At 37.3% G+C, this 14,366-nt stretch overlaps 1 protein-coding gene across 1 annotated transcript in view; it reads left to right on the top strand.

Moving 5' to 3' along the window:
• Positions 1-10,054, top strand: part of LOC120567903 (M1-specific T cell receptor alpha chain) — a 63,632-nt gene extending 53,578 nt beyond the window's left edge. Inside the window, exons 2-5 of the mRNA XM_039814972.1 lie at positions 5,439-5,654; positions 5,900-5,941; positions 6,033-6,140; positions 9,701-10,054. Coding sequence (XP_039670906.1) covers positions 5,439-5,654; positions 5,900-5,941; positions 6,033-6,140; positions 9,701-9,702 — 368 coding nt within the window. The 3' untranslated portion in view covers positions 9,703-10,054. The remainder of the gene's footprint in view (positions 1-5,438; positions 5,655-5,899; positions 5,942-6,032; positions 6,141-9,700) is intronic.
• The last annotated feature ends 4,312 nt before the right edge of the window (positions 10,055-14,366 follow it).

The raw sequence follows: 14,366 nt of genomic DNA, 5'->3' as shown, positions 1-14,366 counted from the left end.
TTACATTAAAATGAAATAAACCAGCTTTAAAAATGTTTAAACATTAAGCGTTTAGAGGCGCAGAGGTTTTTGAGCCAAGTTAACGCACAGTGTGAATGACGCTGCACGCAAGCTCATCTTCGGGGAAGGAACTAAACTCTTCGTACAATCCAGTAAGAATGAACCAAAACATTATTTTATTTTTTGTTATTAATACAGATTCTGAAAGAAAAAAAAAACTTTCTTTCAATAGTAATTATCTAAAGCAAGATATAAAGGGCTTTACAGAGTGACATAAAAGAACTCAAACTGCAGGACAAAAGAGAAATTCTTCACAAAAAAGGGCAGCAACAATGAAAAACACTTTATTACAGTTATTACAACATTCACACAGAAATCAAGTGAAAGGCATTTAAAAAGAAGTGTTTCTAAAGAGGAGTTAAGACTGAAAGATTATTTGCTTTATTATAAAAAAATCTGTTTACTTTTAAAGTTTAGTGTATTCCTCGTTAATAGTTACAATCCCAAAACCTCCAATTTGAGCGAAAAAGAGATTTTACTTTAAACTGTTTTTACATACAGTATTTCACATTCTGACTGATTAAAACTAATTTTGCATGTTGTTCTCACAAATTGAATATCTTATTGCTCTATGGGAAAATAAAATGCTAATATAGTTTTCATATTTGAATAAAAACAGTAAATAAACATTACCTTCTGATTTTTGTATTATTATTATCTAACTTGAGCTGTAAACTAATTATTCTCCAGCTCAGCTGTTGCTCAGTCAACACTAAATATTTCCATAGAAATCTTTCATGTAGAAAATATGTAACAAGTGTAAATTATTAGTTGTGTAAAGAGGTCTCAAAAATCGCTTTGCGAGTTTATGTGATGAAGCATGTCGTTGTGTGAATGACGGGACTCAAAGGCTTATGTTCGGACGAGGAACTGAGCTGAAAATACAAAACAGTAAGATTTTATATTCATCTACCAGAAAATAACTGAGTCAATCGGTGATAACTTCCTAATTAACAATTTACAATACAACAATTTCCAACACAACTTTATTAATATGAAAGATATTCAACAACAAAAGCTGCTCTACAGGTTTTATTGTTAAAGTATCAGCAGTGAATATTGCTGCAGGTATTAGCATTGATTTGTTTAGTTCATTGAGATAAATTACACTTTTGTTTATTGATAAGTTCCCAACGATCATGGGAAATAGGATATGGGATGACATTTGCGAAAGCTGTCAAATCAAGTCAAATATTTGTTGTAATAAATAACAAAATCCTGTATTTTCCCAAAAAATATTCTGTTATAAAGTGTTCTAGGTTGTGTCACACCAAAGTCCAATTTAACTCCAATTAATGTTCATGAGTGAATCATCATTTACAGGAGTTTAAATTAATACCCACCAACCGCCAAATGTGGGTAAAACTTTACTTTGGCGTTTGGTATCGATTACGAGCTACGCTGAAACAGAGAAGATGAACGGAACAGCGCAAAACAAACCAGGGAAGCTGAAATTAAAGTAAACAAACACACATTTGGCTAGTGGAAAGTCTGATTGGCTGGTAACTTTAAGAATCTACTAGCCATGTTGGCTGGTGATTAAAGAAGTTAATTCAAAGCCCTGATCATTTATGAGGACTGTAGACATCTGGATATTAAATGATCACAGTCATGACTGTGATATGAACGATTCAGACAGTAAAGTAAGAACTGGACAGTATTGTAGTTGTTGTTAAAGCTCTCTGTGATGTGTGACTCAGACCGGAATCCAAAAGATCTTGTTTGGATCAGGGATTCATCTTTCAATTGAAATTGAGTCCACTTTCCGTTCATTAAACAGCTTATTAGTCACTTTAACGTTGCTATAAATGGTTAAATTGTCAGTTTTTGGAAAGATGTTAGACATTAAAATACACAAAATATTTTAAAAAGTTGTGTTGCAAAAATAAATATGAATCTTGATATAAATCAGAATAGGTATGATGTGTAGATATGTTGAATTTATTAGGAAAAGTGACGACAGATGTTTCATTTCATGAAGGTTCTCTGGTGGTTTTTGAATGATGCTAGTTTACTGTGTGAATACTAACAACTATAAACTAACGTTTGGATCGGGAATCAAAGTTATTGTATCGACACGTAAGTGCATTTAGAATATATATTTGTATCAAGTTGTTCATTCAGAATCATGGTTATTCATAATTATCATTAATATGTCTTTGGGTACACATTCCTGTAGTAAGTAAACATTTTCAAACTTGTACTTTTAATGTTTTAAGTTTAGAAGAAATTCAGAATAATAGTGGAATATTAGTGTGCATGTAAACATAGTTATGGATGAAAACAAAAATAATCGCTGTAACGTAAATCTCAGTTACTGATATTCTGTTTACGATATATCATTATATCTATATATTACATTCTAACACACAGGAAGCCAAAAATTTAAAATACTAATAACACACATGGGCGTAAAATAAGCATAAAAATTCTCAAGAGCAATTTTTAAATAATTAAAATTAATTAAAATTAAAATTTTAAAAGGGGACACAAATAATACAGCCACAATTGTACTTGTGTAGTATATGGGTACAGAGAGGAAAGCATTGGTACATGTGTAGCATGTACTACTTAAGGGGTCCGCTGTTTCAACCTAAAGCACAATCTTTTATTCTAATCTTAACTAGTCGTTTTGGTGTCTAAACTTAACTGCCGTCAGCGTAGAAAGTTACCTGTTTTCGTCTAAACTCAACTGTAACGGCCTTGTTTGTATTGTGTTACTACTCACACAATTATACAAGTATATATCATTATATTACAATACTTAGTGTGGTTTTTAATTATATTTTTAGGGGGGAACAACCCTGCGATTTCCGCCTATGATAACAGATGACTCAGTTATTTGTAAAACTACAAAAGTAAAAGTGCTGCGAAGGTTTTTGTAACGGGTTTAGTTCCTGTGTGAATAACAATGACTTGAAAATCTTATTTGGATCTGGAATCAGACTGTTTGTATTGTCAAGTAAGTGTGTTCACAGACCTATGCATTATTTAAAACTTAAACAGACAACATGAAACATAACGCAGCTGAAAACGTAATTTGAGAATGTACTGTTGTTGCGGAATCACCTAACTGTTATAAATATCATTCTTACAAACGTCAGCACAACTTTATTCAGTGCTGTGTGTGCAATACATGGTCATGTTAGTTAGTAGTGTTAAAACATTAATTTCCAAAATGACCGCAACAATGCTCTTACCCTTTTAACCGCTGATTTTGATTTTTACCAGAATTATTCCTTTCATTAGTTCCGTGCTTTACTTCTATGACAAGAAATATATCTGACTATGTAGATTCATTCAAACACACTTTAACAACAGTTTAAATATTATTATGAATGAAAAGGTAAAAGTATTTTTTAACTGTACAATCAGTGAGTTTTTGCGGCCAGACAAATCTTTGTGTGAACGACATTTCCTAATACTAATAACAACAAGATGTCGTATTTTAAAATGCATCCTTAACATTACAGCACAATAGATATATAGTATATATTTTATAATTTATTGCCATTTAATCTAATCAAGATAAACAATTCAGACAGTTTCCCATTACAAAACCAAAAGCTTTTTTAATCTGAAATTTAGATATAAGAACCACTACAAACTAAACACAGCTGTAAAACAACAATGTGACATATGAGGGCATATTAGGGCCATTGTAGGTAAAAAAATAAATAAATAAATCACCATATGAAGACCATATAAAAATATAAAGAACAGACTAATTTGGATGAAGTGATAGCTTTTGTGCGTCAGGAACCAAATCCTTTATAAAAAAACTTGTTTTTTATGTTCAACAAAATGTACCTGACAGTGTCAGCAACAAACTGAAAGATGTTAAGGCAACTGTTAACTGATTTCATGCTGTGAATATGAAATATTAACTTAACACATAACGTTAGCAGTACTTCATCAGCAGCATAATTTCGCTAGCCTTTGATTGGTTTCTCATAAGCGTGAGATACTTTCTTTTTAAAGTATCTTGTGTCCCCATGTCCCTTTAGTGGCTCAGTACCTCCTACAATGGCCCGAAGTGACACAACTCCGAGTCAGTGAATTCATATTTAGTGCTGGAACAAAACCAGCTGTTGAAAAAAGTGAGTTATCAAATATAATTAACAGAAACTAAATAAAACTACCAAAAGCCATCTTGGTTCATCTTTCCACTGTTCCAACAATCACCACGCTGGTTTGGTTGAAATAAACCCTTAATTCACCCATTTACATGTGGAAATATGCTGGCTCTATACACACTAAAAGTCCTGATTATTTACATGGAGTCTGGTGGAGATATGCTGGCTCTATACACGCTAAAAGTCCTGATTATTTACATGGAGTCTGGTGGAGATATGCTGGCTCTATACACACTAAAAGTCCTGATTATTTACATGGAGTCTGGTGGAGATATGCTGGCTCTATACACGCTAAAAGTCCTGATTATTTACATGGAGTCTGGTGGAAATATGCTGGCTCTATACACGCTAAAAGTCCTGATTATTTACATGGAGTCTGGTGGAGATATGCTGGCTCTATACACGCTAAAAGTCCTGATTATTTACATGGAGTCTGGTGGAGATATGCTGGCTCTATACACACTAAAAGTCCTGATTATTTACATGGAGTCTGGTGGAGATATGCTGGCTCTATACACGCTAAAAGTCCTGATTATTTACATGGAGTCTGGTGGAAATATGCTGGCTCTATACACGCTAAAAGTCCTGATTATTTACATGGAGTCTGGTGGAGATATGCTGGCTCTATACACGCTAAAAGTCCTGATTATTTACATGGAGTCTGGTGGAAATATGCTGGCTCTATACACGCTAAAAGTCCTGATTATTTACATGGAGTCTGGTGGAGATATGCTGGCTCTATACACGCTAAAAGTCCTGATTATTTACATGGAGTCTGGTGGAAATATGCGGCTTTATACACACTAAAAGTCCTGATTATTTACATGGAGTCTGGTGGAGATATGCTGGCTCTATACACGCTAAAAGTCCTGATTATTTACATGGAGTCTGGTGGAGTTTGGTGATGGTGATTTCGGGGCTGTTTAATGTTAAACTAAAAGGATCTTACTCTTTAACTAAAAGGTCTATCTCTGTAGGGATCCATCCCATAATGTTGTCAGACACTTAGAATAATAATCTGAGCTTGTCAGCGGCAGAGAGTTCGCAACTTTTTAGAGAGTGTTTCAATCACAGTGTGTCTGTGAGTGACGATTGCTCTTGTTTCTTCATCTGTTTAATCATAATCACACACATCAAACAAAGTGAGCCAAAAAAACTCTCCTGAACTGGATACTCAGCTACGTTAGTGATGTTTGAGCATTATTCCTGTGTGTTTATGAGTTATCCTTTTGTGTTTTTCAGATGAGAATCTCGAGCCGTCCGTCTTCAAACTGTCAGGGACAAAAACCACGGCATGCCTGGCCACTGGGTTCAGCAGACACAACAAAACAACAACAGACCCTAAACAAACATACTGGGGCATTTTCAATAAAACTGCACCGGCTGTCAGGATATCAGGCGACTCGCTGTACAACCAGGTGGCCATTTTATCTGGTGAAGCGGATGAAGAACAATGTGGTAAGTGTGAAACAGTCTGATTAAAGCATTTTTATCATTAAAGTACAGAATCAGGCTTGCAACTGGTTATGGAAAATAACCCAAGTGGAAAAGAGTAAATTAAAAACTGTATTGGAAAATACTTCCTTCTAGTGGCGTTCTGAAACTGGTTTGGCTATAAGTGCACTTTACGAGTTTGACTGCTGAAGACTGATAATTATCACTGTCATAACTAATAATCACTTTTTTTGTCTGATATCTTTCAGAGAAAAGTTCACCTGAGCCATGTGACGACACTCTGAAACCAGGTTCGTATTTAATCTGACTGAACAGCTTTAAAACTATTTAAAAAAAAAACTCTGTTCAGTTTTAATCTTTGTGATGATGTTGTGTCTGCAGATCCGAAGGTGAACTTCGTGACTCTGATCGTCCTTGGCCTCAGGCTGCTCTTCCTCAAGACCATTGCCTTCAACGTGCTGTTGACTCTACGGCTGTGGATCAGTCAGTGTGAGTACAAAACTACATCAAGTGTTTCTGATCAACACAGTCTCACTCCCGGTGCGCCATGAAGCGACGCTTGGTCAGGTGCCTTTGGCGTTTGTTATTGACACAAAGAGTCATACACAACTAATTCACGCTTGGTCGGGACTCTTGGCGACACCTTTTGACACTCTGTTTCAAGACATATGTTAAATGGGAAGAGTGAAAATGACGGTTGACAGTACAAGACTAAAAATCTGCGTAAGGAGGCATGTCGGGGGGGTGGATGGGTCAATCAACACAGGACTTTCCCCCAGGAGACTGGGGTTCATGTCCTGTTCTTGTCCTGCGCGTCATTAAAACTTACATTTTGTAACTCTCCCCACCATCTTTTCTTCAACCTAACTGTCCCGTTCTTGTGCTGCATGTCAGTTAATTTCTCTGCAGCCGTGCAATGCATTCTGGGAGCGTCACAGCAACTTTCACGAGACGAGGTGTTGAGTTTCTCGTTCCTCATTTGTATAATGTTGAATCTAGGCTTCTTTATGTAAATCAGGAGCGTCCAGCTCGACTCGCCGTCTCTGGAAAACTCCTGAAAATCTTTTAAAGTGACCGCTGTTGATCTCAAACGAAGACTCAGCAGCGACAGATTATTTCTCAAAGCAAAATGTTTTCAGGAACACACTTCGTGAACTATTTTCATGAAATAAGATAGTTTCCAACATGTTGGTCTGTTTTGAAATCTGGGAGCAGACAGCCCAAGAGTGAAACGTTCGTCCAATCAGGTGGAACCATCGCGGTGGAATTTTGACCATTTTTACCTTTCCTGATGTATGGCCTGTCTCAGGTTTAACTCTTGAAAAATATCAACAAATACAGTGCCTTGCGAAAGTATTCGGCCCCCTTGAACGCTTCGACCTTTTGCCACATTTCAGGCCTCAAACATAAAGATATAAAACTGTAATTTTTTGTGAAGAATCAACAACAAGTGGGTCCCAATTATGAAGTGGAACGAAATTCATTGGCTATTTCAAACTTTTTAACAAATAAAAAACTGAAAAAGTGGTGCAAAATTATTCAGCCCCTTTACTTTCAGTGCAGCAAACTCTCTTCAGAAGTTCAGTGAGGATCTCTGAATGATCCAATGTTGACCTAAATGACTAATGATGATAAATAGAATCCAGCTGTGTGTAATCCGTCTCAATACGTAAATTGCACCTGCTCTGTGATAGTCTCAGAGGTCCGTTAAAGCGCAGAGAGCATCATGAAGAACAAGGAACACACCAGGCAGGTCCGAGATACTGTTGTGGAGAAGTTTAAAGCCGGATTTGGATACAAAAAGATTTCCCAAGCTTTAAACATCCCAAGGAGCACTGTGCAAGCGATAATATTGAAATGGAAGGAGTATCAGACCACTACAAATCTACGAAGACCCGGCCGTCCCTCTAAACTTTCAGCTCATACAATGAGAAGACTGATCAGAGATGCAGCCAAGAGGCCCATGATCACTCTGGATGAACTGCAGAGATCTACAGAGTGGCAAGAAGAAAGCCATTTCTTAAAGATATCCATAAAAAGTGTCGTTTAAAGTTTGCCAAAAGCCACCTGGGAGACACACCAAACATGTGGAAGAAGGTGCTGTGGTCAGATGAAACCAAAATCGAACTTTTTGGCAACAATGCAAAACGTTATGTTTGGCGTAAAAGCAACACAGCTCATCACCCTGAACACACCATCCCCACTGTCAAACATGGTGGTGGCAGCATCATGGTTTGGGCCTGCTTTTCTTCAGCAGGGACAGGGAAGATGGTTAAAATTGATGGGAAGATGGATGGAGCCAAATACAGGACCATTCTGGAAGAAAACCTGATGGAGTCTGCAAAAGACCTGAGACTGGGACGGAGATTTGTCTTCCAACAAGACAATGATCCAAAACATAAAGCAAAATCTACAATGGAATGGTTCACAAATAAACATATCCAGGTGTTAGAATGGCCAAGTCAAAGTCCAGACCTGAATCCAATCGAGAATCTGTGGAAAGAACGGAAAACTGCTGTTCACAAACGCTCTCCATCCAACCTCACTGAGCTCGAGCTGTTTTGCAAGGAGGAATGGGCAAAAATGTCAGTCTCTCGATGTGCAAAACTGATAGAGACATACCCCCCACGCCACTTACAGCTGTAATCGCAGCAAAAGGTGGCGCTACAAAGTATTAACTTAAGGGGGCTGAATAATTTTGCACGCCCAATATTTCAGTTTTTTATTTGTTTAAAAGGTTTGAAATATCCAATAAATTTCGTTCCACTTCATGATTGTGTCCCACTTGTTGTTGATTCTTCACAAAAAATTACAGTTTTATATCTTTATGTTTGAGGCCTGAAATGTGGCAAAAGGTCGAAAAGTTCAAGGGGGCCGAATACTTTCGCAAGGCACTGTACATACAGAGAATGACTGCTGTAGAACTTTCTTTTATTATCTAGTCTGACCGAAACCGAAACAGTAGCTGCCAGCGCAACTTGCTGTGTAGGCTACTAAGAGTTTTTTTTAACCTTTGTGTTGTCTTCTGGTCGACCATGCACTTGTCCTTCTGGTTCAAAATAAACACTTTTTTTTAACCGAAAATGTTTTTGTCCCTTTTTTCCCACATTTTCGATGCTATTTTTCACTAACACCAACTTATGACCAATAGTTTTACATTTTTTGAAATTCAATGTCAATAAATCTCAGTTTTAGGAGATTATACGTAATTTTTAAATGATGAATGATTTTGACTAAAATTATAGGAATGTATGTTGGTGGAGAATCACAGATGTGTGGATTTCAAAGTTTAGTCAGGTTTTTAAACGTTTTCAACTTTTTCAAATGCTATAAAATTGAATACCCAACATTCAATGGAAGTAATAATCGAGTACTTGCAATTGTACTTCATTTTTTGAGTAATTTGATTAAAAAGAAACCCATATTTCTGATATAGAAGTTTTGTGAACGGGTAAAATTTGACCCAAGGACAACAGGAGGGTTAACTCAAAGCTTTAAACATCTTTGCAGTCAGATTTTCTTCAACTTACTGGCATTAACGTGAAGTTTAGCGCCGCTACCAAAGATTTTGACTTGTTCACAGTCACACAGTCTGAAGCTGCAGTGCACAAACTTCACTGACTTTAGATTTTCGATCTGTAAGTTGTTTTAGTTGTTTGGGGTGTTTTGATGGGAAGAAGTGTTGATTTATGGTTTGGTCTGTTAATAAGCTAGCGGAGAGCTTAACAACAGGCGTTTTATCTGGGTGGAACTACTTTGAAGTAATTTTTTAAGGGGTAAATTATGTGATATCGATGGGTGAATAGACTCGCATACTGGCCGATATAATACCAGCATTTAAGGCGGTATTGGAGGCTTCTCTGATACTGGTATCAGCATGGGAACAACTTTAATGTCACGCACAATTTGCAGGTCAGATAACTGAGTCAAACTTCAGAGATGTAAACTGAAGACATCTGTCGTCTGTAGAGCTCCGTCTGTGTCTCTGGATGTATTGGAGCTGTTTCAGGTCACATTAATTAAAAACGGTTTCATGTTTTATTTTGTAGAAACTCCGCAGACCTTCAGCAGAAAAAGATGACGGATTCACACAACGACTTCCTGATCAAGTGAATGAAACGTCGCTCGGCTTCATTTCTGCTTTCATCGCCGTCTCATCCTCTCTTTCATGTTTAATAACTTGTGTAAATCACATCAGCTGTTGATCTGTTTACGACAGCGTCCTGTAAAACATGTCCTCTTCATTCCTGTCTGTGAGTGATGTTGCTTTATATCCTGCTGATGTAAATATCACATTTTCTTTTGATTTAACAGACTGATTGTTTTGCTTTTTTATAAAACTGTTCGGTGTGATATTTCCTGTGTGATGCTGTTAAAATAAAGACAGTTAAGAAAACAACAGACTGAATGACTGCTGTGTTTTTATTCATACTTCCTGTTTTAACCAGTCTCGTATAAAGAACTTGAAAGCAATACTTGAGTATAAGTACAAGTATCTTACCAGAAAATTACTTTGGTCAAAGTTAACCCCTTGTGTTGTCTTTCCCTCGACCATGAAAAAAACAAACATTTGTCGACCCTATTTCAATGTTTTGTTGCTTTTTTCAACAACAAAAAAGATTTTATTTTTTTCCAACATTTTCATGTCTATGTCCCTTTGTCAACGTTTTATCGAGTTTAGTTTTTGATGCTTACTTCCATTTTGGTCGCCTTGTTCGACATTTTTGATGCTTATTTCTCCACCTCCCATATTTCTGATATAAACAAAAACTTGGAATTGGGGCAAATTTGACCCCAGGACAACATGAGGGATAAAGTCACATTTTAGAATATCACTTGAGTAAAAGTTTTAAAGTATCTGATATTTACTGAAGGCTACTAAAGCATCAAAAGTAATTTTCTGATATTGGGGAGACCCCCCAGGAAACACCATCATTTTTCAATTTTGAGTTTTTGGGCTATTTTACTTTTCTCAACTTTTCTTTCAGACTATTGGGGGGAAAAAAACATCCACAATACACATTTAGGCATTTATGTTACTACACTTTGTGTATTTGCACCTGCAAACTTCTCCTAAATTCAGCAAAAGTTAGCATTAGATAATGCCTCATTTGCATATTTCGACATACTATTTCAGAAAACCTTTAATATAATAATATATATCTTAATGCAAGTAATTAGCTGGGGAAGTTTCATGCTGATATCTGTTAGTTATTTTTACACTATTCACCTGTAATGTCTGATATTTTATAATCTAAATCTTGAAGTTTTCTCAAAATGAGTTTTTTCCAGACTCTGAGTCAGAAATCTACACTTCATCAGTACTTACATACACCAAACGTTCCAGTTTCCCTCCTACCTACAGTATATTCTGAAGGTTTTTACAGAGGGGGTTGTTTAGATATCATTCACAGCCTGAGTTATGTAACATTTTATACCTAAAAACGAAGCGAAAATAGATTTTTTTATGGCTGTTACACCATACACATCTACACCATATTCTGATTTTTGCAGTGATAAAAAGAGATATCCAAAATCTCCTCTGTAAAAACCTTTGACTCTAATATGTCAACAAAATAAAAGAAGAATTTATAAAAGAAGAATTTAGAACCTGGCTTTTTACAATGTTCAGATTTCTGCTCTGGAAATTAGCAAATTAGCACATATTTAACAAGATAATGCTTCATTTCCATATTTAAACATTAAATTCCAGAAAACTTGTAATACAAAAGATATTGGTCTTAATGTCAGTAATCAACTGGGGAAGTTTCATGGTAATAACTAATAATTATTAGGTTGTTTTTTTTCTATTGACCTGCAGTGTCGGATATTAAATTAATTCAATTATTAGAAGTAAAAGTAAAAAGAAACTTTGATTATGAACTTTATTGTGGTTTCCTATTGTGGTATAATATTCAGGGATCCACACCTTAAATATCAAACCCAAAGTCTGACATCAACAAAGAGACAAACAGAAACAACATTTTCATTTTTTTTTTATCAGCAATTGGTAGTAACGAAGATGCTCAGGGGAAATATAGTGAAGTAAAAGTGAAGGTTTCTAGAAATATAGTAAAGTACAGATACGTAAAAAATCTACTTAAGCAGGCAAGCAAAGTTTGTTTATATGAAGCACCTTTCACAGACACAAGTCACAAAGTGCTTCACAATCAGGAAATACAACACAACTAAATATAATCTGATATAGTCATCCACAAAGCAAAGAGAAAACACACACAGACACACACAGACACACACACACAGACCAAACACACACACACACAGAAACACACACACACACACACACACACACACACACACACGGTAACCTTTAATAGTTCTCAGAAGTGAACCTTTTCAACAGATTTTTGTGTGAGTGTCTCTGTGTGTCTCTCTGTGTGTGTGTGTGTGTGTGTGTGTCTGTCTGTCTATGTGTGTGAGTGTGTGTGTCTCTGTGTGTGTGTGTGTGTGTGTGTGTGTGTGTGTGTCTGTCTGTCTGTCTGTGTGTGTGTGTGTGTGTGTGTGTCTGTCTGTCTGTCTGTCTGTGTGTCTGTGTGTGTGTGTGTGTGTGTGTGTGTGTCTGTCTGTCTGTCTGTCTGTGTGTGTCTGTGTGTGTGTGTGTGTGTGTCTGTCTGTCTGTCTGTCTGAAAGCCTCAATGTGACCTCTCTGCTGTTTGTGCAGAAATAATAGAAACTAGAAGAGCAGACCTTTGCTAAGCCTGCTACCAACAGGGACAAATAATGAGTGTATCTGCCGCATGATACAGATTCATTCAACCTCAACAACGACACTGAGTCAGATATAAACAAAGAAAGATAAAAAAAAAGAAAGAAACATCACCGAGAAGAAAGCCACTAAAACTTTCTTATTTGGAAAAAATATGTGATAGATGAAATAGCATGTAAACAAAAATGGTGTGATGTAAAGCAAGTATCAGTAGAAGTGTGGAGGTTTAAAAGCTGATTTCTAAATTTTCCAAAAGATACAAGTGAGTTGATTTTAAGAAAGTGTTGTATTTTGTTCAGGAATCAGATGCACTAAGAGTAAAAGCAGCTGTTCAAGTATAGACCGAGCTCGTGGAACATGAAGCAAAAGTCAGTCATCAGTCTCAAAATGTAGTTCTTCTTCAGCCCATATTTCATCTGTCCACCAAGTTTGATAAAAATCCGGACAGTAGGTGTCTGTAGTCCTGCAGACACACAGACAGACAAAGAAAACATGACCTAGTTGGCAGAGGACATTTTTATACAAGAATAACCCCTCCAAGGCTGCGTAAAGAGGCCTACATCTTGTTAAGGGAAACAATGGCACTCTGTGTGTCTGTCTGCTTGTCTGTCTGTGTGTGTGTGTGTGTGTGTGTCTGTCGTCTGTGTGTGTGTGTGTGTGTGTCTGTGTGTCTGTCGGCCTGTCTGTCTGTCTGTGTGTGTGTGTGTGTGTGTCTGTGTGTCTGTGTGTCTGTCTGTCTGTCTGTGTGTGTGTGTGTGTGTGTCTGTCTGTCTATCTGTGTGTGTGTGTGTGTGTGTGTGTGAGAGACTGTGTCTGTGTTTCCTGTCACAGATTAACTTCAAAACAAGTCCTTTTCATGTAAAGATACAAACAAGTAGAGAATTTTCAAAAATTAACTACCCACAAAAAATGACAAAAATTCCTTCCAAATTCCCAGTTTGGTGTGAGAGAACTTGAGTCCTGATTCCAACCAACTCACACCTTAGACCTGATCACCAACACCCTTTTACTTTAGACCCTGCAGTGCATTTCTGTCTGTGTGTCTGTCTGTGTGCCTGTCTGTCTGTCTGTGTGTGTGTGTGTGTGTGTGTCTGTCTGTTTGTCTGCGTGTGTGTGTGTGTGTGTGTGTCTCTGTCTGTCTGTGTGTGTATATGTGTGTGTCTGTCTGTCTGTGTGTGTGTGTATGTGTCTGTCTGTCTGTTTGTCTGCATGTGTGTGTGTCTCTGTCTGTCTGTCTGTGTGTATATGTGTCTGTCTGTCTGTGTGTGTGTGTGTGTGTGTGTGTGTGTTTGTGTCTCTGTCTGTCTGTCTGCGTGTGTGTGTCTGCCTGTCTGTCTGTCTCTGTGTGTGTGTGTGTGTGTGTGTCTGTCTGTCTGTCTGTCTGTCTGTCTATGTGTGTGTGTGTGTCTCTGTCTGTCTGTCTGTCTGTGTGTGTGTGTCTGCCTGTATGTCTGTCTATCTGTCTGTCTGTGTGTGTGTGTCTCTGTCTGTGTGTGTGTGTGTGTGTGTATGTGCGTGTCTGTCTGTCTGTCTGTCTGTGTGTGTGTGTGTGTGTGTGTCTGTGTGTGTGTGTGTGTGTCTGTCTGTCTCTGTGTGTGTGTGTGTGTGTGTGTGTGTGTGTGTGTGTCTGTGTGTGTGTGTGTCTGTCTGTCTGTCTGTCTGTCTGTAACATTAATTTATGAATTTATGGTTGAGATTAAAATGTCCTTCACTTTCAAATAGTTCCTCACAGAGACCGAGATGTAAGACAAACACAAACAGGAAACCACAGAAAGAATCGCAGCTCTGCTGATCACAAACACAGACACTGTTTACTCCTTCGTGTTTTATGAACATTCATATTTTATAGTTTTCATGTACAGCGCGTGGCAGAGTCACAGCTGCAGCACGAAGACACAACTCAACAACAACAACTACTTTCTGTAAAATACAGCGAACAGAAAGAGATGAACCAAGGCGTTTGGCTTCAGTCGGTTCCCAGAAGGCCG

Source organism: Perca fluviatilis, chromosome 11, assembly GCF_010015445.1.
Source record: "Perca fluviatilis chromosome 11, GENO_Pfluv_1.0, whole genome shotgun sequence".
NCBI lineage: Eukaryota > Metazoa > Chordata > Actinopteri > Perciformes > Percidae > Perca > Perca fluviatilis.
The sequence above is the reverse complement of the archived record's forward strand: the minus strand, read 5'-3'. Positions and strand labels throughout refer to the sequence as shown.